The sequence below is a fragment of the Pinus tabuliformis genome, chromosome 3_1 (genome assembly GCF_031772625.1).
Source record: "Pinus tabuliformis cultivar Carrire ecotype Pingquan chromosome 3_1, CPIR1, whole genome shotgun sequence".
Classification (NCBI taxonomy): domain Eukaryota; kingdom Viridiplantae; phylum Streptophyta; class Pinopsida; order Pinales; family Pinaceae; genus Pinus; species Pinus tabuliformis.
In genome coordinates, this window is record NC_142301.1 from 663937011 (window position 1) to 663964943 (window position 27933).

Here is a 27933-nt window from a genome sequence, read left to right on the forward strand (position 1 = left end):
CAATTTTGACTAGTTACATGCTATATTTTTTCTCATTTAGTGTTTAATTGTTTTTTATTTTTTGCTTCTAAATCATACTCAGAAACAGTGGAACAGCTCCATACAACAACTCATCACTCCTTGATCCCATTCAAAGCACTAGTTTTACTTGGATCTAGTAGAGGTTACCTTCAGAAATCCTCCCTAGACCATTTAGGAGGCCGTTAGATCTAAAGCGCGAGGACTTGGGCCAAGGTGACAGTGAGTCCCTGTCCTGTGTGTGCAATCTAGCAGAGGCTTCTAGGACCTTAGCAACCCTGCTAATTGGATCAATAACAAGACTCGACTACTAGAAGCGAGACATACCTTTATTTGACCCTTTTCTTTTTAAAGAATATTTTATCCTTAAGCCACTCTAGACATAGGTGGTGCAAATTCTCAAAGGTTTCCTTCCTCTGTTGACCCACTAGCATCACTTCCATCCCTTCAAGTACACTTTGGATGCCCCTAGTCACCTACTACCCCCTAATGGGGAGATCAACAATGGAGTCAAGGATGACATATATCAATAGTACATTCTCTTCACTTGGATCCGGCCCCTTCATCTCTTGGACTCAAGATGGCCTTCTATTATTGTCTGCCCTAAGCCTAACTACATTTGACATAGTTCACATGGCCTTTGGGTTCCACTTGACCAGTTGAGTAGTTTATTTCCACCATTTACAGGATAATTCAAGTCACCACATCCTACGAGTGGACAGGATATCTCAACTATGCCATATTCAACATTGACAGTAAGGAACACTTCTTTACAAGTGGAGAGGATACCTCAATTATCCCATACTCAACATTGAAACTAAGGAACACTTCGTTTTTTAAGATGACATCTAGGGTAGACATCACTACTCATTCTAGAGGGTCTCCTACCAACTTCTTTTAGTACCTCGATGCAAGATCTCTATCTTTATAAATAAACACCACTAACATCATAACCTCCTTTCCACCACCTATGTCAGTGACTAGACGCACTAAGCATCATCCCAACTTTGCAACCATGTACATGAATGACATCAAATTTGCAAGACAACAACCAATACATACCTTGATTGACAGACTGAATCTCCACAAGGTCATGGGGCCATACCTACTCCTTGTATGGCGATGCCCCTCAACCCAAATTAAGCAAGCAAACATTCATCACCAAATTTTTCTCTTTAGCCTCGAATGTTGTGAGAATTTCTTGGACTACTCTAGGGCTACTCGTAGATTCATCCAACCAAGCCCCTTAGCCATAGGAACGACCTAGACAACAATATCAAGTTTTGCATCAGTTCCTTCCTAGTAATAGATAGTAACAAGGGCATATGAACTCCCTCGTCTACTTCTACCTTTATCACTGTCTATGATATTAAAGTAGTGTTTCCTCTCTTTCTGGGGTTTGCCTTTTTTACTCACCCCTTCTTTTCTTTTCTTAAATTTCATATGTATCTTTTCATATTTTAGCATTTGGCACTCATTTTGGCAATTCCATGGCCTGATGTCAATTAGTTATATAATATATTTACAAGTCTTATTGACTTATTCTTTGGTCATTTATGGACATTTATAAAATTATCTAATCTATTCTATAAAATATAGCCATTTATAATAAAGTAAAATTTGCAAGCATACACTGATCTTTTTTGAGCACTGAAAAAGCTGTAAAATTAGCAGAGAATGCTAGACAGTGTTCTCTTTAGATGTGGGAAGTTGCCATTTAGCACGTGCAAAAGAAAGATCGAAACAAGAGTCACTTAAAATAAGCATCCCACTTCATGAAGTTAAAATTAGTATGATGCAACATTTTCCGTCAAATACCTGAGCCAACATGTGATCGGCCTCGTCAAAAACAAGAATCTTGATGCACCTTGTACGCAAAACTTTGTTGGATATCCATTTCTTCACTGTACCTGGTGTACCTATGACAACTTGTTCATTAACTTCTGCACGTCTTGATATCGCCACATAATTCCCAATATCAGTAGCTATAGCACATATTGATCCTATGCCAATATGTTTCCCCATTTTTTTGAGAACTTCGTGACTCTGGTCCATAAAAAGGAAGTAATTATGAAACAAAATCTGTACATTCTTTAAGCAGTTATAAGAATCTATAGATTTCTAGTATATGGTCAGAAAGAAGCAGAATATACCTGTATTGCCAATTCTCTTGTTGGGCAGACACAAAGTGCCTGTGGTGCAGCTAACTTTGGATCAATTCGACTCAACATACCAAGAACAAAACAAGTGGTTTTCCCAGAACCATTGTGAGCCTGAGCAACCAGATTCAGATAAGGTTGGCTAAGGATCATTGGAAGCGTTATTGCTTGGATCTTGCTTGGCCTCTGAAATCCCATTTCAGTATACACACCCCTAAGTAATTCAGCAGAAAGATTTAAATTCTCAAATGTCATAGCCGAAGTATAAGGAGTGTCACCAGCAGTAACCTGCCCAACAAATCCCAATTGTGATTGATCAGAAATATGATGAATAATTGCTTCACATAAAACTTTTTACAGATAACTAGATGGATTGTAATGGCCACATTATTTTAATTTTTTATTTGAATTTCTAATCTCAAGAGGCTGTAATCACATTCCATTATCAAAATTTGAGGATAATCAAGTTGGATTGATGACCCTAGTGCTAATGTTAAAACATACTATAGCAGATGACTCCATTTGAATTGACAGAGAGATAGATGGATAGATTTTATTAAAACATCAATGAGATCAAGCAATCAATGGGATGAAATGGTTACAACTTGAGGCGACATGCTTTTTCCAAATTGCAAGAAGATGGATAACACTTAAAAAGTGAAAATGAAAATCAAATCACATATCTATACATTTATCCATGTTAAATCTGATCTAGAAAGCTATACTCATTGTTGACACCTAATCCGAAACGGATGAGGTGAAGCCGGACAGTCATCTAGAAGATGAACTGATCCGTTTTGTATTTGTATAAATAAAGTGCTAGCTAATGAATAAAAATCAATCAGTGTTTTCTCTCGTTCAATGAGGAGTTACCCTGGCCTGACATGGTATCAGAGCACAGGTCCCAAAATTGGTTGTAACTCCTGGTCTGTTCTGTCCTGAACGCCTCTGGCCTGACACTGCCCTCTCATGAGACTGCGCCCTCTGTTCTGACATGAAGACTGCGCCCTCTGTCCGTGGAACTGTACGTTGATGCGTTTCTGCTCAAACCTACCTCATTCCATTCAAACAAAATGGTATGCGTTTCTGCGTTTCCACTGTTAGGTAAAACCTATCGCTGGTGTCTACGTTTGTTATGACTGTGTTGAAATTAGGCTGCATCATTGCTCTTCTGAAGTCTGCGCTGCGTTTTTTGTAACACTGAGACTGAGACTGCGTTTTTTGGGAAATACATTGGGAGACTGCGTTTTTTAAAGAACTGTGGTTTCGTTAATATATTGAAGACTGGGACTGCGTATTTTTAGCTGTGGGTATATACTTTTTAAATGACTGTGGACTGCGTTGTATTGTATTGAGGCCTGTATTGTATTGTAAAGCTGCGTTTTCTATTGAGGACGTTGCCGTTGATGTTGGCCGGGTTCGAATCTTGACCACATTCCATGTTTTGCCACTGCCGAATCCCAAGAACTCCTACTCTCTGCTGCTAGGCGCGCCATGGCTGTATAACGCGAGGGCACTGTGGTGAAAATATGTGGAGGTAACGAGACCATTACTATTCCTGTAGGGAAGAAGGCCAGTGGTGAGCGGGAGGAGTTATTTGTAACTAGCGTTGAGATAGCAGCGGAACAGTTATGGCTTGACAAATAAAAATGGAGCGGAGTTTTTATTACGCTGTCCTCTTGAACAGTTTTTACATCAATGATATATATTGAAATGATATATATTACGTTGTCCTCTCTTATTTGAGCGCCCTCTCTTTTTTGTTCAAAAACAGTGATATATGTTGAGCGCCCTCTCTTTTTCAAAAACAGTGATATATGTTGAGCACCCTCTCTTTTTTCAAAACAGTGATATATATTTGAGCGCCCTCTCTTTTTTCAAAACAGTGATATATGTTGAGCGCCCTCTCTTTTTTTCAAAACAGTGATATATGTTGAGCGCCCTCTCTTTTTTTCAAAACAGTGATATATGTTGAGCAGTAATATATATTGAAGAGTGATATATATTTGAGCGCCCTCGTATTTTTTTAAAAACATAATATTATGGAAGTGATGGTGATATAAGAAATGCTCATGACATGCTGATGAAATGTTAGAAGAAGAATAAAATGCATAAGGCTATGATATAAGGATATTTTTACAGAAGTTTTTGGCAGAGATATTTTTTTTACAGAAGTTTTTGGCAGAGATATTTTTTTTTACAGAATGCATTCAATCATTTCTATGGTCGGAATAGTTCTCACTGGCAAGGAGAACTATTCTGAATGGTCCCGGATGGTAAAACACACCCTTATCTACAATGAGCTGTGGAAAGGAGTGTGTGTCGGAGAAGAAGACAAAGACCCTGTGCAGCCCACATCAGACAAAGAACTCGCCATTTGGGAAAACAAGAACAGCAAAGCCTTTGCATTGATCGCAGCATCTGTAAATGAGGAAGTAAGTCGTCATATTTCATGCTATTCCACTGCCTTTGAAGCTTTACAAAAGCTTAAAGAACTCTATGATACACATTCTGCACTTGAAGTTGTTCAGCTCATGATTAAACTCTTCACTCTTGAACTGAAAAATAATGATCCTCTTGCTCTTGCATCTGAAATAAAGTCTATAATGCATGATATAAAATCCACTAAGGTTGAGCTGGATATCTCTCTTATTGCCTTTCTCAAAGCACTCTATCCTACCTACTCTAATTATCTTGAGTCTTTACAAGCAAATGGAAACCTTAAAGATATAACCTTTGACTCTCTTGTGAAAAAGTTTGCTGAAAGAGAGAAAGCCTTTGGAAAGAAAACAGTCCCTGAATCTTCTGAAGAGACTGTTTGCCTTGCTCACAAAGAAAAGCATCCTGCTCAAGATTCTGCAAGAGGAAGAGGTGGACGAAGGGGAAGAGGAAGATACTTCAGAGGCAGGGGGGGCAGACATTCTCAAGCAGAAAAGTCAGATCTGCATTGCATTCGCTGCAAACGAAATGGATCACATGATGCTTCTACATGCAAGCTACCATGGGACAAGGTTGAGCAGAGAAGAAACCAGCAGAAAGGTAAAACTGATGACACAGACAAAGGTAAAGCACCTGAATCCGCTCACTATATTGAGGCACAATGTAACATTGGAGTAAATGAAGACTTGTTTAATGCTTCACTTGCTTCTTCGAAAAATGACTGGTTGCTTGATTCAGGAGCAACCTGTCATATGACTTATAGGAAAGAATTTTTTGAAGATTTCACTGACAATGTTGATGTAGCAGTATACTTTGCAGATCAGTCAAAAATCAAGCCATCAGGGCTTGGCACAATCAGGCTTAAACTGCCTGGTCTTCCAGACTTTCTTCTGGATCATGTTCTATATCTCCCACAGCTGAAGAGAAACTTGCTGTCCCTGGTCCACATCCGCCAGCAAGGTCACTCCATTCACATGTTTGATGGCAAGCTTGAGGTAAGAAAGGCATCTGACCACTCACTTGTCATGAGGGGTATAGAAGAAGAAAGACTCCTTAAACTGCAAGGAACCTCTGCTCATGCACAACATTTTTCATATGTTTCTCATCATGATGAAAGTACACTTCCATCAAGTTTATTATGGCATGCTAGATTTGCACATTTAAACTATGATAGTCTCCGCTTGTTGAAGAAAAATGGTGTTGCTGGTTTGCCTACAATTCCTAGAAAACATAAACAATGTGATGCTTGCATTCTAGGAAAGCATAGCAAACAGTCTTTTCATGATTCACATTCAAGAGCACATAGGAAGCTTGAACTTATTCATTCAGATTTATGTGGTCCAATGCCTGTTCCTTCTGCAAATGGAAATAAATATATCATGACATTTATTGATGATTACACCAGAATGTGTTGGATTTACTTATTGAAGAACAAATCTGATGCTTTTCAAACATTCAAGAATTTTCATAAATGGATTGAAAATGATGCACAATCTCATATTGGGTCTATTCGCACTGATAATGGAAAAGAATATACATCAAATGAATTTGAACACTATCTTCGCCAACATGGGATTAAACATCAAACAACTGTGCCTTATAATCCTCAACAGAATGGTGTAGCTGAAAGAATGAACAGAACAATTTTGAATATGGTACGATCCACGCTTTTCTTCAAAAATGTAAAGACAATGTTTTGGGTTGATGCTGTTCTATGTGCTGCATATATAAAGAATAGATGTCCATCTAGTGCTATAAGAAACAAGACTCCTTATGAATTGTGGTATGGACATGTTCCTTCGGTAAAACATCTCAGGATATTTGGTTCCACCTGTTATGCTTTAATACCAAAGGTACATAGAAACAAACTTGGTGCGAGAAGTCGTAAGTGTATCTTCCTGGGGTATTCAAACACATCTAAAGCATACTGCCTTTATGATGAAGTAAATAAAAAGTTTGTTTTATCTAGAGATGTCATTTTTCTTGAATCATCCAAATCTGACAGTGTTGTTGAGCGGCAACTTCATCGCTTGGATAGATTCACAAAACCGAAATCATTTCAAGAGTTTGATAATCAGATTCCACATCTTGAAGGGGGGATTCCTATACTAGATCAACATGTGGAATCTTCTTCTGAAGAACAATCTCCCCTGCATGACACTCCAACAACGGATGATGCTTTAAGTGATGTAATTGATAGAATTGGGAGACTCAATCTTGATTCAGACCCAACTCAATCAACAGAACAGCCTGGACCATCTCAGAAAGGTCCCCCAAAGTGGCTGACAAAGACACTTGAAAGTGTTCATCCTGATGAAATTGGAAAAACAGGAACCAGAAATTCAAACCGACAAGATGGAGGTGATGTAGATAATTCTAATTCACCTGTTGATATGGATGTTACTTATGATTGTGAATTGAACTTGTCTACAGATTTTGAACCAACTTCCTTCAAAGAAGCTGCTTCTCATGATGAATGGAAAGAAGCGATGCAGAAGGAGTATGATGCCCTCATAAAGAATGGCACTTGGAAGCTGGTTGATCCTCCATTTGGAACCAAACCAATTGGCTGCAAGTGGGTCTACAAGAACAAGTACAAAGCTGATGGCTCACTTGACAAGCACAAAGCTAGGCTTGTGGCAAAAGGTTTTGCACAGAAGGAAGGGGTCGATTATGAGGAAACTTTTGCTCCCACAGCAAAATGGGCCACCATCCGGACACTCTTTGCACTAGCTGCTCAGAACGGTTGGAAAGTCCATCAAATGGATGTAAAAACTGCATTCTTGAATGGAGATCTAAAAGAGAATGTTTTTATGTCCCAGCCTGAAGGATTTGCTGTGAAAGGACATGAACACAAAGTATGCAAACTTGTGAAGTCCTTGTATGGCCTCAAACAAGCACCACGAGCCTGGTATGAAAAACTAATTGAGCATATTCTGAAACTCAACTTCAAACATTTTGATCTTGATGATGCAACTTTATTTGTCAAGAAAGTTGGCAAAACAGTTGTATATCTTGTGGTATATGTAGATGATCTTTTAATGACAGGGAACAATGAAAGCTATATTGCATCCATAAAGAAAGAATTAGGAAAAAAATTTGAAATGACTGAATTGGGCTATGTTCATTACTATCTTGGCATTGAAGTAACCCAACATCCAAAGTCCATATTTCTTTCTCAAAAGAAATACATTGGAGATTTGTTAAACAGATTTGGCATGACAGAGTGCAATCCCCTTTCTACTCCAATGGAACAAAACTTGAAGCTCACATCTATTGAAGGAAAAGAATTTGAGGATGCAACAAAGTATAGACAGCTTGTAGGAAGTCTCATCTACCTCACTACTACCAGACCAGACATTTCATTTGCTGTTGGAATCCTCTCCAGGTTTATGCAAAAGCCTTGTGAGGGACATTGGTCTGCTGCAAAAAGAGTTCTAAGGTACTTGAAGGGAACTCAAGACCTTGGAATCAAGTATACACAGGTGGACGACTTCAACTTGATTGGATACTCTGATTCAGACTTCGATGGAGACAAAGAAACAGGGGTATCTACTTCAGGATATACTATGAGTCTTGGATCAGGAGCTGTCTCCTGGAGATCACGCAAACAATCAGTACCAACAGATTCCACAACAGAAGCAGAATATGTGGCAGCAGCTGAAGCAACGAAAGAAATTGTGTGGCTCAGGAAAATTCTTGAAGATTTGCAGGTAAAACAAATACAATCAACTCCACTCATGATTGATAACACATCTGCAATAAAGTTGGCCAAGAACCCAAAGTTCCATGATCGTACTAAGCACATCAATACTAAATATCATCTGATCCGACATCATGTTGAGGCCAAAACAATCCATCTTCGTCATTGTTCCACAAACGAGCAAATTGCAGACATCTTCACCAAAGCGCTTGGAAGAGAAAAGCTTGAAAGATTCAGAATGATGCTTGGACTCACCAACATCCCTTCAGATTAAGGGGGGGAATGTTGACACCTAATCCGAAACGGATGAGGTGAAGCCGGACAGTCATCTAGAAGATGAACTGATCCGTTTTGTATTTGTATAAATAAAGTGCTAGCTAATGAATAAAAATCAATCAGTGTTTTCTCTCGTTCAATGAGGAGTTACCCTGGCCTGACACTCATCATTGTGAAAATTCAGTGATGCGAATTCCTACTGTAGAAACTGATTAAATTGCTCCTACTTGTTAATTTCTTAATCAAGTTATTTACAATGTTACACAGGAAACATCGAAATAAAGTCTACTGCAGCCTTCACAACATAAAATACTGCGGAAACAAAATACTGCACAGGAAAGAAATAAACACACACACAATTACACCATTGTTTTTGGACCAATGTCCACGGAAAAACCCAACTTGGGAAAACTGGTGCAGCAACTGAGGGTTTTATTATTATGCAATAGTAATATGAGAACAAATCATTGGATGCCCAAACTGGTTCTCTGATACAAAGAATAAACTAGCAAAGAGGTAGTGAGAAATATTCTCACACTGTCATTGGCGATCCGACTCTGATCCAAGCTCTGGATGGCTAACCCCACGTTGCCTCTTCGTGGGCTCATGCTGTCATTGCGTCACAGTTTCTAGGAGTTGTGTCACCCTTATTGCTGATTGTTTTGCTGACAAGAACAAGACTCTGGCTCTCCGGTCTCACACCCCGTCTTCCGGCACTAGATTTCGACTACTTCTAGCAAAATTATAGACTCCCTTTGAAGCACTGCGCTGCCTTTGCGTGGCACTATGCTACTCTCTGAACCTCTCAATGCCTTCTCTGCCTTAAACTCACCGGGACTAGAAATCTCCTATGGTCTACTATCCCTGCCCCTCACTGCAAGAAGATCGCTCAATCTCTCTCCGACAACTCACCGCTGCTACTCTTGAGAAATTCAATCTCTACATCTCACTATCTCGGTGTGTTCTCCAAGTGCCCATCAAGCTCCTTCTTATAATCTCTCGTTGGAGTACCAACGACCAAGATTAAAACATAATCAAGAGCTAATATTAACTGGGAGTTGATCGTCGTCTTCTTCTAGAAGATTCGCACCTAATTTAATTAATACCCTTTAATTATTCACATTTCCCAAGTTTAGACTTTGGAATACATTAAAAATGATTAATTATTTTAACTAAACCATCTCTAGTTGGAATTTTCCCAAACGATTTCTAGGTCTTGGAGAATGCATGTGTCTTAGCCTCTCTACAAAATCTCGAGGCTAGAGCACATCCGATGCTACAAAAATCAACACTCCCTCTTAGTGAGGAATGTGCTCTAGTGCTGCAACCCATTGAAGCATCACTCTGTCTCTACACCATCTACTGCGTTGCTGATGTCTGGCTCTGTTACCCATCAACTACTACGCAACTCTGGTTGTTGCATCAATGCTGTTGTTGGCCTTGTTGAAATGCTATCAAAACTGAATCTGCACTGCAACCCTCTCCAACTGTTGTTGTTGCAACTGCAACACTGCAACAAAAAAGCATCCAAAATACTAAACCAACTATGGTTATTATGATGCATCTGTCACCCGAGTCATGACTGCTGCTAGACTCCGCGTTGTCACTGAAGCCTCTACGCTACTACTAACTCTGCTCTGTGCCAACTGCACTGCTGCCAACTCTGCACTGCGTTGCCTAGTATCTGACTGCTACTAGACTCTGCGTTGTCACTGAAGCCTCTACGCTACTACTAACTCTGCTATGTGCCAACTGCACTGCTGCCAACTCTGCACTGTGTTGCCTAGTATCTGATTGCTACTAGACACTGCATCTGTCACTCTGGGACCTGACTGCATCAACTGCCACTGATCCATCTTACTATTGCATGTATTGGTCTCCCGTAGCCAGGTATTGATTCATGAGGTGGACCTCCTCAAGAATCCTGTCCATCCTGTAGCTCTCTAGGGCTACAACTCCAAATCACCCCACCTCACCCCTGGAGGTAACTCGGTGATCATGGCAAACTCTTCCTCCAATCTGGAAGACAACTTGTCAATCTCAAAGGATGCAGCTTGTTGATCCTGCTTCTCCTCCTTGTCCTTCTTTCTAAGAAGGCATTGAGTGTTGTAGTGACCAAGCTCACCACATCTAAAGCACTTGATCTTTGAAACGTTCTTCTTCCTCCTGTGCTGCTCCTGTTGCCCCTTAGATGCAAGGGCCACATCTTCCTCTTCCTTTACTTACTTCATCCCACTACTGCTACTAGCACCATTGATGGTGCTCTTCACCAAATCTCGCCTCATCTCCTCCTGCTGCTGATCAACCCACACACATTCCCAATCTGACAGTTTCTCTCTGCCCAAGATACTCTGGACAAAAACTTGCCATTCTTCAGAAACATTGTTCAGAGTTAATCATACAAACTTTGTAGGCTGGGGCGTTGAACCTACTAAAGCCAGTTGATCCCGGACATCCTAAATCCTAGTAAGGAAGGGGTCTATACGCTCCCCTTTTTTCATCTTCGTGCATCTCAAATTCTCCTCAAGATACATCTTCCACTGCTCGGAAGGCCTTCATATAATGTAGCTAGTGCTTCCCACATCTGTCAGGCAGTATCTTTTCTAGCTATGTGAGATACCACGTGATCTCGAACCCCATCGAGAATCAACCTCTTAGCTTTCGCCATCTCCTTCTTGTATTTCTTAAGCGGATCTGCATCTGCAGGTACAACTACCACACTATCAATATAAGTTTTGAGATCATGCTCATCTAGAAGGCAGGAAATTCTAGCCTTCTAGATCACATAGTTGGAGGCTTTGTCCAACCAATCTTGATATCTCAACCCAACCGATGCCATCTATCTGAAAATGTCGAACTCCTGCTCTTCTCCTCTACGCAGTTGCAGCCCAGCTATTCGCACTCTTTCTCGAGAGAAAAATTCCGCACAGAACTACTGCTGCTCTGCTAGGAAAATTCGAACTTCTTGGCTAGAAGTCCCTTGAGGAAAGAATTCCCTCAGTGTGTGCTCTTCCTCCCTCCTGACGCTATTTTCACTAGCAAACTGCTGCAAAATCTACGTCCTAGCTAAAGATCTGCTCTGCAAGGAAATTGAGGCTACTCCCTTTGCCTCTCGTACTCTTTGATTTGGACAATTTTATTCTTTGTCAGCTCACTCAGAGAAGTAAAGTTTCCACGAAAAACTGACCACTCTGGCCAAGGAAAGACGTTGTCCCTAGGGTTTCGTATTGTTGTCTACGCAGAAATTCAAAACTCCTTCTCCTCTTCTGCTCTAATCTCTCTGACTTACAATCTCTGTTGTGATACCATGTGAAAAATCAGTGACCCGAATTCCTACTATAGCAACTGATTAAATTTCTCCTACTTGTTAATTTTTGAATCAAGTTATTTACAATGTTACATAGTAAACATCAAAATAAAATCTATTGTAGCCTTGACAACATAAAATACTGCAAAAACAAAATACTTAACAGGAGAGAAATAAACACACACAATTACACCATTGGTTTTGGACCAATGTCGCCGGAAAAACCCAACTTGGGAAAACCGATGCAGCAGTTGAGTGTTTTATTATTATGCAGTAGAAATCTAAGTACAAATCATTAGATGCCCAAACTGGTTATCCGATACAGAAAATAAACTGGCAAAGAGGTAGTGAGAAATATTGTCACACAGTCACTGGTGATCCGACCTCGATCCAACCGCTGGATGGCTAGCCCCACGCTGCCTCTACGCAGTCTCTGCATGGGCTCACGTTGTCACTGCGTCATAGCTTCTAGGAGCTGTGTCACCCTTCTTGTTGATCGTTTTGCTAACTAGGACTCGACTCTCTAGCTCTCCAGTCTCACACCCCGCTTCTGGCACTAGATCTCGATTGCTCCCAGCAAAATTACGGACTCCCTCTTGTTGGAATTTCTAAGTCTAGCTGTTAGAAACCCTTCATGCACTTTATTGATTTATTCCTACCTACTTTTTTTGTTAATTAACAAGTTCTTTACCATGTAAATACTGGAAATAAATACAAGTATATGCTCAACACATTATAAATCATCAACTGAAAGAAACAAAAACAAGCACACAAGTGACACCATTGTTTTTGGACCAATGTCCCCAGAAAAACCCAATACAGGAAAATTGGTGCAGCTATCTGAGGGTTTGATTTATTAAGCAGTTTCAGAATACAATCTGGGTTCCAAATCCGGCTCACCCAACAGAGAAAAATCTCGACAGTAGTAACTCTCTACTCGGAAGCATATATTCCGGCTGAAACCCCGGATAAACATTCCGGCAGCTCCACAGCTCCAATCTGCCCCACGAAACCCCAGCGTCAGCCTCTAGGGACTGCATTAGCTCTTTCTGGCCCAGCATTAGCCCAGCGTCACTCTGGCTTGGCCTGCGTCAGCCTTTAGAGGCATTGCGTCAATCCTCTGGCCCTCTGCGTCACTCACGCTAGCCCTATGAGGCACTGCGCAACTCCTAGCTGCCTCTGTGTGAGCCCTGGCTGCCTCTACGTGAACCCTCCGTTGGTTCTGCGTCCCTCTCTCCGGCTACTGCGTTGATCCTACCAGTGTTATCTCTGCCTCTCTGCTTCTGTATTCATTTCCCCTCAGCGACAACTCTGATCACTCTCTCAACTTTCTTAGCAAACCCAGCCGCAGAAAGTCGAAATCTTGATCTCTTTGATGTGTTTGCCAAGTGACCCTCAAGCCTCCTCTTATACTTTTCTCGTTGACAAATCAACGGCCGAGATTAGATCTGGCTTGATCCATGAGTTTTGGACCATTCTAACACAGTTTTATATTAATTCACATTAATATTTTATTTTCCCTAAGTTTAGACTTAGGGACTCCATTAAAAATATTAATTATTTTAATATCTCCCAAACTGTTTAGAATCTACCCAAACCCTTTCTGAGTATTGGAGATCTCATGCGTCTTAGCTTCTCCACCAATTTTTGTGGCTAGAGCACATTCGATGCTACCCCAAATCAACACTCCCTCTTAGCGAGGACTGTGCTCTAGCAATACTTCTCACTGAATATCACCCTGATCATCCGGCATTGGTCCCTGTGATGATGCTAGGCCTGCCTCCCATCATCTGCACTACTACATCCTGTACTGCTACCCATGGCCCTGCCACTACCACTGCTGCATCTGTACTGCAACTCCCTCTCATCCTATTGCATCGTGCTGCCCATAGCACTGTCACTGCTAACTGCTGCACTGCAACCCAGTTACTGAGAAGTAAGTAACTGATCTCCCAACTCTGACATCTCCGTCAGGCTAGAGACACCCATGATGCTGAAGCTCCCTCTGTCACTGACAAGTGCTCCCTCTCTGACCTCTGCGCTGCTGCAACAACTCCTTGCATCTCGCACCGTTGCACACCTCTCTATGCCATCTTGCACTGGTGCAACACTCCCGTGCTTCTCACACTGTTGCCTCACATTGTCTTGGGAATCCTGCACTGTAGCTCTCTTTGTTACTCCATCCGCATCTGTCTCTACTGACATCCGCCAATACTTCTACTCCTCTTCGGGGCTGCTGTAGCAAGGTCTAATCCAAGAGGCTGGGTACCTCGAGGATCCTGCCCCTCATCGCCTGTAGTCCATCTGACTACAGCTTGATGTCTCCCCACTTCCGCTCAAGTGGTGTGTGTGCACTCATGGCACAGTCATCGTCTGTCTCCACTTCCTTCTCTGCCCTTGCTGGTGTAGCCTTGGTCTCGGAGACCTCTCCCTTGCTCTTCTTCCTTGGACACTGGGTCGCATAATGACCTAGCTCCCCACAGTGGAAGCATTTGACCTTGGAGAGGTCCTTCTTCTTCCGTTTCTCCTGCTTTCCCTCAGATGCTAGGGCAGCATCCACCTCCTCCTCCTTCTTGATTCTGATCCCCTTATCGTTGCTTCCCGCCTTGCTCAGCCTTCTGATCTCTTCTTGGTGAAGAGCAGCCCACATTTCCTCCCAATCTGGAAGGGTTGCCCTGCCCAGTATGCTCTGGACAAACACCTCCCCATCTTCTAAGACTGCGTTTAGGGTTGTTCTTACCATCAATTCTTGATTTGGCGTGGCTCCTATGGAAGTCAGTTGATTCTAGATCTCCTTCAATCGACCGAGGAAGGGGTCATTCTGTTCTCCCTTCTACATCTGGTATGATTGCAAAATTATGGACTCCCTCTGAAGCACTACGCTGCCTCTCTAAACCTCTCGATGCCTTCTCTGCCTTGCACTCACCGGGACTGGAAAAATAGCCTCTAGTCTACTATCCTTGCCCCTCACTGCAAAAAGATCACTCGATCTCTCTCCGACAACTCAGCGCTACTACTCTTGAGAAATTCGATCTCTAGATCTCACTATCTCGGTGTGTTCTGCAAGTGCCCATCAAGCTCCTTCTTATAATCTCTCATTGGAGCACCAACAACCAAGATTAAAACATAATCAAGGGCTAAGATTAACTGAGAGTTGATCCTAGTCTTCTTTTAGAAGATTCACACCAAATTTAATTGATACCCTTTAATTAATCACATTTCCTAAGTTTAGACTTAGGAATACATAAAAATGATTAATTATTTTAATTAAACCATCTCTTGGTCGAATTTTCCGAACTGATTTTTGGGTCTTGGAAAATGCATGTGTCTTAGCCTCTCTGCAAAATCTCGAGGCTAGAGCATATTCGATGCTACAGAAATCAACAATCATTGTAGTTATTTGGACAAAGAAATAGAGAGTATATACTAAACTCTACCATTTCTAGTAAGCATTTCTTATTGTGGTATTTTGAATCTTTCTAAATATTGTAGCATCAAGTTATAGTCTATGAATGTGTAATCCTCAATTACAAGGTTTTCATAGCAGTATTCACATACTTAGCAATACCTAAGAGGATTAGAAAATTCAAGTCAATGCACTAGAGCAGATTGGACCCATGGGTCAGTCTAGTATTTTAACCAAATAACCCTAGCATGGTTAAGCTTGACCAGATATATGACAGAAAGCATGGTTAGACTGATATTTATCACACCAATTTAGCTTGGATTTGTTCATAAAACATTTTTCAAGGATTAAATCTAAATAGGATCACTGCGCTCTTATAATCACCCCTTTTTTTGACTTATTTGAGAGCCCAATAAGTAAATTGAAACGAAGTCGCTCGTTTTTAGGGGGAAGGGTTGGCTTTTTAGCTTTTCAATCTATTCGTTCATTGTTTCATGCGTTCTTCTATTGGTGGGGCGAAAAGTAACCCTTCCACCAACAGCAAGCACGTGAGGCTTTTAATCTATCTATTCCCTCCATTTTGATACTATTACACCTTATTTTTCATGAGGCCTAAACTAGTAAATTTTTCACTGCACCTGTGGTTTTAACTTTTTATCACTAAGGCAGGTTTACAAGTTGATGGCCTAGGGATTGTTTTTTCACCTGATGAGACAGTTGGTTATGTAGTCATGGATATCTTGACAATTTAGCTACGTTGGTGATTGCTTTCCTTTCATCCCAGTAGACTAGGTTGTGAAGCCACTATGATCATTGGATAGTCTATGATACATGCTGATACGCGACACTATGGGAAGAACGCCCTATCACCTTTGGGCTAAGTTAACATTGTAATAGCATCATCATTTGAATGGCTTCATCAAGGTATAGAACGCTTAGCATACTCCTACCCCTCTTTTGGATATGATTTATTACTTTGATAAGAGGGCATGAGCATACTTAGAGGCCCATTTCTCTAACACCCTAGCTCTTATGAATTTTTTTCACACATGGATGCATTTTTGATGAGGTGGATCATAATACTATGTGGAGCACCCTCCTTTGGCTCAGATGTGGAGGCATATAATCACTTATCATCATTTTATGCATCTTTTGATGAGGTCATTCCCCTTCTTGATGACTTAGCTAATGACTATTGATTTTTTTTAGCATCTGGAGGTATTCCTGCATGCCAAATTGCACTCCTAAATCAGCCCAGGAAAATATTAAATATGAAAAATAAAATTTATTATTTATGGCCATCATGTAGGCCCCAAAAGTCAAGTCGGCCCCACCTTGCGAATGGGTGTGACCCTTGGTGAATCCCATCCAGTTTGACCACTATAAATAAGCCATTTAACCTCCTCAATTCATCATCAATTCAATTCAGATCTCAAGATCAATTAACCATCTGTTCACATGTGTGAAGGAGCAGAATAAGACTGAGGTTTGACTAATGAATTCCAAGCAAAAATTTGACTCATTGACCAGTGTTGACTGAAGGATTCTTCGACTATTTCTGACCTATGTTGACCAAGACTTATCTGGGCATTTGACCGCATCTTTGACTGAACTGATGACTGAAATTCTGGGCAGAACTCTAGGTGTTGACCAAACTGTGTGACCAGCATTGACTGCATGTTGACTGAGGCACTTCGACCAAAATTTCTGAGATAACAACACATGCCAAAATTTGGCCTGTTGACTAGACTTGACTAAGCTAAACAGAAGTCAAATATTCTCTCTCCTTTGACCAGATTTGACTGGTGTTAAAAGCTTGGAAACTCGCACATATTTCTACACAATTTATATTGTAAACTTTACTAAAGATTGAATTCTCCTTAGAAGAAAACTTGGCTGGTTTTTCCCAAAGTTGGGTTTTCCCGGGGTAATCTTGTGTGTGGCTATCTCTTTATGATCTTATGGTTATTATTGCATTATACTTGAGATTTTTTATGTATAATTGCTTAATGATATAAGTGGCATAAGACAAACTGAGAATACAAATCACTGGAAGAAATTATCAAGATTAGAAAATCAGTTTCTATTCTAAGAAAAAATTGCCGTTGCACAAAATAGCAGACCTAGTATATAGGCTATAGCTAGAGGACACAACAACAATTTGGGACAAAGGACCATTGTCACCACAGCCTATTTCCCCTTCTCTTCTCAGATTTTCACTGAAGAGAAGAGTCCCAGTTTCCCTCACTTATGATTAATATGTCAACACTAGGGTTCAAAGTGAGGCAAGGATGGCTCATTCAATGAGAAGGCTCACTTTGAGGTGTGAGCTTTGGGAGAAGCTAGGATGGCTTTCCACGAAAAACCCCTTGAAAGGAATACTATACAAAACCTAGGGTTGAGGCATTTGACTAGGCAAGATTTCATCCAAGGTCAAGATAGTTAAGAGAGAAAGATCCAAATGATATGCTACTAAAGTGCAAACGTTCAAGAAATCCCTAAGTTGAAGAGCAGATTCTAGGGTTTCCACTTGGTACTATGGCTAGGGCATCAATTATCTTGAGATTTAACCGTGACAATTGCCTCAATTTAGGAGGAGAGCTAGAGGAAACACCGGCATAGAAGCCTGTCCAAATAGTTTTTCAAAAGCTCTCTCCTAGAGAATTTCGCACCAAGCCCTAGAGAGGCTCCCTCAGTATTGAGGGATGATGAAAAAGAAAGAGAAGAAGGTGAAGAAAAAGAGATTTGTCAATAAGAATATGATCACCAAGGATTCTAGACCAATGTCTGCCTATCGGGAATAATAGACTCAAGAATTACTTTGATTTGATGATTTCACTCTTCAAGGAGACCTAATGTAGCTTCGCTAACCCTAAAGGATGCAGTTTCACAACTACAAAAGAATTTTATACTCCGTTGAAAATATTTGATGGAGTTTCAAAATTGCAATATGCGGGATTGACCTCTAGGAATATTCTTTCATCATTTCCTATGAGTACAAAGCATGCAATCCTTCCAATAAATTTAATGTTATCATGAATTTGCATTAAATTAGGGCACATTAAACATCATGAAATAGCATTACATACATTAGACTTTTAAAATATAGCATCAAAATGTACTTACAAGACAACGAAAGTATATCCATCCATCAGCATTGCAAAAATAAGCTCCAAGAAAAGATAGCGAAATTTCTAAATTTCAAAGTGCATCCAAACATCCCAAAATCCGTCCAAAATTGCAGGTCCGAGTTTCTCAAGAAGAGAGATACAAATCCAAGTGATGATGAAATACGAATGAGGCTCTCTTTTATTTATATGAGCCCCTAAAAGTTCAAATTAGCCTAATGAGACCCAAAATTTACTTTAATATGCAAAATGATAATACCTTTCATGACAAGCCCACCAAATAGCTCAAATGTGAAAATAAGCCTTCCTAATGGGGCTGAAATGATAAAATAATGGTGCAAAGGGTCATTGGAAGGCCTAGATGAGTCCTCAAAGTGCCGTGATGAAAGGGAGGGCTCAATAAATGATGATCAAGGGGGTGGCCCCTTGATTTCCAAGCAAAACATCCTGTGGTGCTCCGAAGTGGTTGTGGGGCACAAACAATGGTCTCATGGGCTCCAAATGGCTCCAGAACAAATCGATGCCCCACCAGTCAGGGCTAGAAGATGACACATGCCCTCCCATGTCTCTCCAAAAAAGACAAAACCTCATCTAGGCTCTAGATCAACTCCCAAGTGTTAGGTGTCAATATGTGGCCGACTAGGCAACATGGTCCAAGTGCATTATCAATTTTGTATGACTGGGAACAGAACAAGCAATGTGTGGTATTGAAGAGGCCCAAGGTGTGGCAATCAATGCTCTACTATGGTTGAGACCTATGGCTGTCACCGCTCACCCTACAAGTGCCATTATGACCCTCTGGAGGGCTTAGACTCTCTGTATAGGGAGACCAAGTCTAAGATGAAGACCCACCTACAATCTTGTATAAGATCCAATGTGTCTCCTTACCTTCTAGTACAATTAATCATTAATGCAATTTAGTAAATAAGCTTTCTAATTAAGGGCAGAAGTGGACACTTCATAATGGCATGCCCTTCCAAATGGGCTTTAAAATGTACAGGTGTTACCTTGCTTGTCAAGAGAGGTTACTGAAGGACCCTATTAAGTGTTTTCAACCTCTAAGGGGGTGACAGGTCCATGGTACATCCATCAAATGGCAAGGGTCATGTTAAATAATGATGGAACAGAGTGGGGGCAAGAGGGAAGGCTCCAAGCCACAACCCATGGTACAAGGGTAGCTATAATGAAGGAGGCCCACACCTTGGGTATATGAATGTAGGAAGGAGCAATCATGCTACATGAGCTAGCCTGGATTTTGTTTTTCCACCCTTCTTCATATGCCTTTTTCCTTTTATTGATTTTTCTTCCTTTCACTACACGAGGCTCCAAGGGATGAGAGCATGATGCATATGGCATAGCAGTGATTACCCCTTCAAGGTTGGGCAGTTCATCTTCCACCAAGGGTTGGGACAATCATGGGTTCCTTAGTGATGTACGGAGCACTCATAGGGGCCCGAGGAACCAGGGTGATGGCCATAGTGATAGGGGGTAAAGCTCATGTTTGGCTTCTGCCCACACGCTAAATTTTTATGTCTTGGCCATCTTTTGCATTTTGTGGTACATTTCTTGTTGCAAGTGGCAAAATTATGCTTTTATCTTTCTTTTTAGCTGCATCAACCTCCATGGCATCCTTCCACGCCCCACCCAAAATATGGATAAGGGGAAGGGGAGGCTAACACCTTGTAGACCCAATGGGAAAATGTCGACCCAAATGGAAAATGTGAAAAGGGCTAATAATGAGAGGAGGGCAGTGAGATATATGGTATCGAGAAGCGGAACAACACAACCAAAATTAGGGTTTCCCACATAATGCCACTCCTAAGTCTAGTAGCCAATAGAGGAGATCCCACTAGACTAGGATACAAGATTAACCCCCAAGTTGAGGTAAGGGAACAAGAGTATAGTCAAAGCTCATTCTTTTCGTTGAATCCCCCCACTAATCCATGTCAAAATGTGCCCAAGAAAAGCAAGCATAAACACCCAATTACATAATAAAAATTCATACCTTAGGGGTTGGAAGGCCCACCTTCAAATATACGATCATAACAGATGAGTGATGGCACAATGGCTAGCTCAGGTGGCAGAGAATAATGGCACATTTAGCTATTTGGTGGTTGCAAGGGGTTGTTGGCTACCAGCTGAAGACAAATCTAGTAGAAAATTTTTCCTATAGGGGTCACCCACTGGTGGGGGCTAACAAAATCAACATGGGATCAGAGCCTAGGTGAAACAACAGCCACTATAGTACTTTGAAGAAACCAAGCCTTCGAATAATTTGAAGTCGGTTCTAGAGATAAGAGTTCACAAATACTTGATTCCTTTATTATTTGACAAATGGCTCCAAACCTTTGAATTGAAGACAGATTGGAAGGTGCAATCAACTTTCAATCTTGAAAAACTAGAGTACTTCTCATCTTAGAGGAAAAAGACCTTCTAGAGCATGTGGAGAAAGATATTCCAAAACCAGAGGGACTTGAGGAGAAAGAAAAGTACAAAAAGAGTGAGGCAAAAACAAAGACAATTCTTCTAGACTCCATAAAAGATGTTAATTTTCCAGTGTTCTATGCTATAACAATCACTTATAACAATTCTTCTTCCAATAGCAATCAATTATCCAATATATTTTCAATCACCCAGTAACAGTAAGCAATTGTTGATAGAACATAAAACCATATGCACAATAGAAGACAACCAAGATCAATAGAGACAAAAAGATTTGGTCAAAGACCAGGGAAAAACCCCACTAGGGGCAAAACCCTTTCCAAGTTTTTCTTCTATTAGATTGACATCAAATATTGAGCAAAGAGATACATGGTCCAAGTACATCAATAACAATTCAAAGGTCAAAGCCTTGACCAACCAAGTCAACCAACCAATATCCAATCAATTTTCAGCATAAAATTCAAATCTGGTCAAACTTCAAATCTGCAATTTCCAATCAAACTCAACAGTGGCCAACACAACCCTAACCAGTCCTTGGTCGACAGTCCAATCTGCTCCAAACAGTTCATTCAACCAGTCACACAATGTGGCCGCTTCTACATAGTCAAAACAATGTCAAACTCTTAGTCAAAGAAGAAAGAGTTTCTGGTCAAAACCTAACCAGACTTGCAATCAATTCAATCAAGGCATCCCCAAAAATCCTTGATCAGTCTTGTCAAACATGACCTCCAAAACAATCAAATAATGTGTTCAAACCAAGTCAAAATGTCTCAAGTCAAAGATGGTCAAAACAGTCCCAAAATAGAAAGTCAACGCTGGTCAACAGAAGTGTCCCTCTCCTTCGCACGACTAAACTCAAACCTGCAATTTTCATAGCAGATTGAACCAAATTAAGAAGGAATGTGTGTGATGTGATGCCTCCAAGTGATGCCAAGTGATATCTATTTATATGTGGTCTTGGGCATCGAATTTCCTCTTCCAGGCCGACTTGTACTTTTTGTGTTGTCATGGTTCCACATTAAAAATAATATTTTCCCATGTGCAAATTAAATTCTTCCAAGGGCTAGTAGGGTCTCCTTAGGATGAGAAGAGATTCCCCAAGGAGGGAATCTCTCCTTGAGTTTCCAAATTTCAACACACCCTCTCAGCTAGGCAGGAATTACCGACTGCATCATAACTCTCATCTCAGATGTCTAATCATGATAATCGATGTATCATATCATAACTCGTCTCTGCCCATCTGTTGAACACTCTTGATCTAAAGAATAATCATCATCGTAGGGGAGATCAATCCACAACCCTATCTATGATGACAATAGGTAGGATACCACTTACCGTGAGAGGTAAGGATCACACGAATCCTATTGATCATGACAATAGGCAGGATACCACTTACCATGGAGATAAGGATCTGATCTGAAAATGGGGCTCTTAGGTTTCTTGTCTAACTTGCAAGAACCTCTCCCACTTCCAAAGCTTTAAATTTTCCCAAGTCTTAATGATTACCAATGCGGAAATCAGAAATTCTTGTAAATATGGGTGTATGCTGGTATTGGTTTTCAGCTGATTATTTACATTAAAATCTGTTGTTTGTGCTGATATGGGAAGGTACTTAAACTGATATATAAATGCATATAACAGTAATTAAAGCAGCAGGAAAAATAAACACATAAGACAACAAGATAATATGGAGTTCACCCTGATATCTTGGACTACGTCTCCTTGAGCTCTAATCAACTCGATTAGGCTCTCTGAGATTATGGCAATAATTCTTTTACAAGTGCCTACACTTAACTCCAATTTTTTATACAGGAACATTGGGCTCAGAACACCATCTTATCGCTTGGCTCTTGGAGCTCTTCGGCTTTCCAGCTTTGGCACTTGGCTCTGGCTCTGGCTCTTGCTCTGGCTATGGCTCTGACTCTGGCTCTGGCTCTGTGGCTCAGGCTCTGGTTCTAGCTCTTACCTCTCGCTTCTGGCACTCGCTCTGGCTCTTGGCTCTGGCTATTCTAAGCTCTTTCGCTTGGCCCTTTCATGCCTCTGTAAATCGCTCGACCTCCAAGCAATTCCAACAACAATATGTTGATATCAATTGAGCTCTCTGGCTTTTCACTCTACCTCTGAGTGACTCCCCAGACTCTCTGCGCATTCAGCGTTTTCTTCGTTGTTCACCCTCCAATCTTTGATGGCTCTGCCTCTTACAATGAGCTCGGCTCTGGTCTCTCTGCTTCCAGGTCTGCTCTACTGCTTCTTCGGTCGCTCTCTTTTTCTCCCCTTTTACTCTCTCTCTGTTCGTGGCTTAACGCCAATCCGTCTCATGATTGTTCGCTTCCTCTCCCGGATCTTCGAATTGCCTACCTCTGTCTGCTAGAATTCCCTGCTCTACGTCATCATCACTATAACACTTCACAGAGAGGTGGCCACTTGTCTCCTCACGAGCTGAGCCAACTCTTCCTCAAGCGGTTCGTTACTTCGGTTACCCTGCGAAATGATTCATTTGCCAACTCAGCGGTCCAATCGGACTTCAACCTTTATGTGCCGAAGCTTATTTTCTCCATCCAATCCGGTTTCCCATCGGGCGCAATCTCTGCTGTTAGATCTGGGGCCTCCAGATCCCACGGTTATCGCTCTTATCGTGCGGTTGACTTGCTCCGACGTTAGCCGCGATGAGAGCGGTTTTCTCTCTCATCCGCTAGACACGCGTCAATCAACGTATGGAATCGTTGGGTCCACTAACAAACCCGCTTACCGCCCGAAATGCCTCCGATATTCCGCTGGTTTTGGAGCGCGAGACCTGCCTTTGGTTTTAGCACTTTTCCCACGGTTTCTTGGCTTTCCTTGTGACCAAGCGCTCAGGCTTTTCCTTCTCGAGGGGTTTTGCCCAGCGATGCGCGATTCAGAAAAAGCCTCCGTTTCCTGATCTGGATTTCCCAATTGCTAGTTTGCGCCACTGCGCGGTCTCCATGGGCCTCAGTCAGCGTACTTTGACCAAAGGTCCTCGTTGCTCCGTGCTGGCTGCAATTGTAGTTGTTCAGAGGTTATTTATGAATGGCTTCGACATCCACAAGACTTTAAACTTTGGTATGAGTTTTCATAGCGTTCGGGTAGCTTTAAGAGAGTTTAAGGATCCAATTCGGATCACGCCTTCCCACTAAAAGAACTTTTGGTCCACCAAAAGACTGATATACTGATCTGAGCAGTAAATGACAGTAACAACACCCTCTTCTTTCAGCCTCCCTACACTTGCCTTTGCATAGTGCCTCTGACCCAAAAACTTTGACTACTTCCCTTCTTGGATGGGTTGGTCGTCTCGGGAAGAACTGTTTTCCTCCTTGACTTCATGCAGAACTTCTGCTATGAAGTTTTCAAAAGGTAGTTTGAACTTATTTACCTTGATCCTTGATCCAAGGTGGCTTAAACAAATGTGAAGTCCATCTACTCCACAAAACTTTCATTTGTACCTGTTTGAAACATTGTCAACAACAACTATTAACAACAGCAGGCATACATACAACAACTGCATGGACTAACTCATGCTTCAAAAAAGAAACGGATTTCACATCTTGTGAACCCTTCCATGTCTTATATCTGCATACAAATAATTAGCTAGATAACAAGCCAATAAAACATGCCTTTACAACAAATGACCTTCCAAGTCAAGCATGTAGGAAAAATACCTTTAGGACTCTTTTCCAAAAGATGAAACACTTCATCAAGATCTCCATTTTAGAAACCAAGTTAACTTCTCCCAAGCCAACATTGCATGCATCTCATGCTCATGCATGCATTCCATCTTTCAATTTTCGCTTAAGTACATTGTACTTTCGAAGCTGAAATGAACATACTGTTGCAGCAATAAAGTGAGTTTCCTACTCAACTTCTTTCTATTTACCATTTGGTAAGATCCTACAACTTGCATTTATTCCACAAAGAAATGCAAACGGATGCATCACTAGACATGCAGCCTTAATTGGATAAGAATTCTAACCATTTCTTACCAACCCATTTCAAAGGTCCCTCCTTTGTTTGCACATCAGCATCAATATGTGAATCATCCTTAACCACATCAATCATGGAATCTTTGTTTCCATCACTTCCATTTTCTTTTTCCACCTTCTCCTTCAGCTTTGGTGGAAGTAGTGCTGGATTCAAAGTCCAACACCTTTCAGCAAGATGCCCTTGCTTATGGCAGTAAGTGCAACACATGTGCATTCTTTTGACAGCGTGATTTGCCTTGTCCTGTGGACCTTTGGTTGCTTGCTTCTTTTCCTTCAAAAGTTTCTTGTATGTGGCCATCCTCTTCCAACATCTAGAAACATAATGGTTATCCAAACCACAAAAGGAACATGCAATTCTTTTTCCATGCTTTACAAAATCAAAAGGAATGTTTTTAGAACCGGATTTATACCTGCCTCTTTCACCTTTATTGCCTTCATGAGGAGGTGAAGCAAATGAAGAAATGGCTCCCTTTGGAACACCATCACTTTCTTCAAGGTTGTCAGAGTTTCCACAACTCTCTGGTTCAACTGTGTGCTTTTGAACACCCGCATCATGCAAATGATGTCTCGAGCTATTGCATTCCTCCTAAATACAATATTCACACTTCTGAGGTAAAGGACCTGCAATGAAACTCCTTTTTGGAATTGTTTCAATGGCCTTCATGGCAGCTTTGAAATTCTCTCCATAAGACTGTCCATAGCCAAGACCCAAACACTTAGGCCTTTCCTCAATCATTATTGGCTCAACAATACCTTGTGCATGTTTGCCCAATCCTTTTCCTTCATAGCCCATTTTGGACATTAGCTTGGAACCTATGCCTCTAGTATGTTTTTCAAAAGAACCAATATAAGCATTCTTAGAAGAATTTGAAAACAAACAGGAATGGTTTACCTCTTCTCCAAGCTGATACTTGGCCAAGGCTTCTTTTGCAACAAAGAGTTGTGACTCCAACTCATGCATCCTTTTCAGGTTCATACTTGCAATATGAAGTTGCATCTCCATTGCCTACAATTTTCCAGAAAGCATCTGCTTTTCTTCCTCCACGGAATTCAACTGCTTCTCTAAGTATGCTACTCTTCCTTCCATCCTCATACATTTCTCTCACCATATCCATCATGGTGGACAAGTCTTGCTTCATGTCTCCATCAAAGAATCTTGTGATGAAGGAGGAATTTGAGGGCTCACTTGTAGAAGTTGTCATTATGCAAACGAACAAAAGAACTTCAAACAAGATTATTAAAGAGCTTACTCAAGCAACCTTTTGCAACAAACCTCTTGTGCAAGGATTGCCTTGAGATCCTTTGGGATAGAAGAATGCCTTCAGCCCTTCTTCCTTCCTGTCCTTCCTGGACTGAGCTATCAATAGCTTTCCCTTCACCTCTGCAAATTCAAACAATAGTCAGTCTACAACCAAGCATACAATCGATGAGGTAATCAATCCTTCACTGTCCAAACGCCTGTCAATCAAGCATTCTGTTACAACCTTCTTTGAAGGTGGGGTTAATCAACCTTAAGCTCTGATACCACCTGATCTGAAAATGGGACTCTTAGGTTTCTTGTCTAACTTACAAGAACCTCTCCCACTTCCAAAGCTTTAAATTTTCTCAAGTCTTAATGATTAACCAATGCGGAAATCAAAAATGCTTGTAAATATGGGTGTATGCTGGTATTTGTTTTCAACTGATTATTTACTTTAAAATATGTTGTTTGTGCTGACATGGGAAATTACTTAAACTGATATATAAATGCATATAACAATGATTAAAGCAGCAGTAAAAATCAACACATAAGAGAACAAGATAATATGGAGTTCACCCTGATATCTTGGGCTACGTCTCCTTGAGCTCTAATCAACTCGATTAGGCTCTCTGGGATTATGGCAATAGTTCTTTTACAAGTGCCTACACTTAAATCCAATGTTTTATACAGGAACATTGGGCTCAGAACACCATCTTATCCCTTGGCTCTTGGAGCTCTTCGGCTTTCCAGCTCTGGCTTTTAGCTCTGGCTCTGGCTCTTGCTCTAGCTTTGGCCCTGACTTTGGCTCTGGCTCTGTGGCTCGGGCTCTGGTTATGGCTCTCAGCTCTCGCTTCTAGCACTCGCTCTAGCTCTTGGCTCTGGCTGTTCTAAGCTCTTTCGCTTGGCCCTTTCATGCCTCGGTAAATCGCTCAACCTCCAAGCAATTCCAACAACAATATGTTGTTGTCAATTGAGCTCTCTGGCTTTTCACTCTACCTCCAAGTGACTCCCCAGACTCTCTGCGCATTCAGTGTTTTCTTCGCTGTTCACCCTCCAATCTTTGGTGGCTCTGCCTCTTACAGTGAGCTCGGCTCTGGTCTCTCTGCTTCCAGGTCTGCTCTACTGCTTCTTCGGTCGCTCTCTTTTTCTCCCCTTTTACTCTCTGTCTGTTCATGGCTTAACGCCAATCCGTCTCATGACTGTTCGCTTCCTCTCCTAGATCTTCGGATCGCCTGCGTCTGTCTGCTGGAATTCCCTACTCTGCGTCATCATCACTGTAACGCTTCACAGAGAGGTTGCCACTTGTCTCCTCACGAGCTGAGCCAGCTCTTCCTCAAGCGGTTCGTTACTTCGGGTACCCTGAGAAATGATTCATCCGCCAACTCAACGGTCCTATCGGACTTCAACCTTTATGTGTCGAAGCTTATTTTCTCCGTCGAATCCGATTTCCCATCGGGTGCAATCTATGCCGTTAGATCTAGGGCCTCCAGATCCCACGGTTATTGCTCTTATCGCGCAATTGACTTGCTCCAACGTTAGCCCGTGATGAGAGCGGTTTTCCCTCTCATCCGTCGGACACACGTCAATCAACGTATGGAATCGCTAAGTCCTCTGACAAACCCACTTACTGCCCGAAACGCCTACGATATTCCGCTAGTTTTGGAGTGCGGGACCTGCCTTCGGTTCTAGCACTTTTCCCACGGTTTCTTGGCTTTCCTTGTGACAGAGCGCTCAGGGCTTTTCCTTCTCGAGGGGTTTTGCCCAATGATGCACGATTAGCGCTTTGCTAGTTTGCGCCATTGCACAGTCTCCATGGG

General features: G+C 41.4%; 1 protein-coding gene across 11 annotated transcripts in view; it reads right to left on the reverse strand.

Annotated features, from left to right (window-relative positions):
* LOC149188857 (uncharacterized) overlaps positions 1 to 27933 on the reverse strand; it is a 405877-nt gene that overhangs the window by 148182 nt on the left and 229762 nt on the right. For 10 of the 11 annotated variants that reach the window (XM_089411722.1, XM_089411716.1, XM_089411713.1 and 7 more), the window contains 2 exons: positions 2172 to 2465; positions 1837 to 2064 (listed from right to left, as the gene is read on the reverse strand). The exons of the other annotated variant lie outside the window; for it this stretch is intronic. In XM_089411722.1, the coding sequence (XP_089267848.1) occupies positions 1837 to 2064; positions 2172 to 2465 (522 nt within the window). The remainder of the gene's footprint in view (positions 1 to 1836; positions 2065 to 2171; positions 2466 to 27933) is intronic. 11 annotated transcript variants of the gene reach the window in all.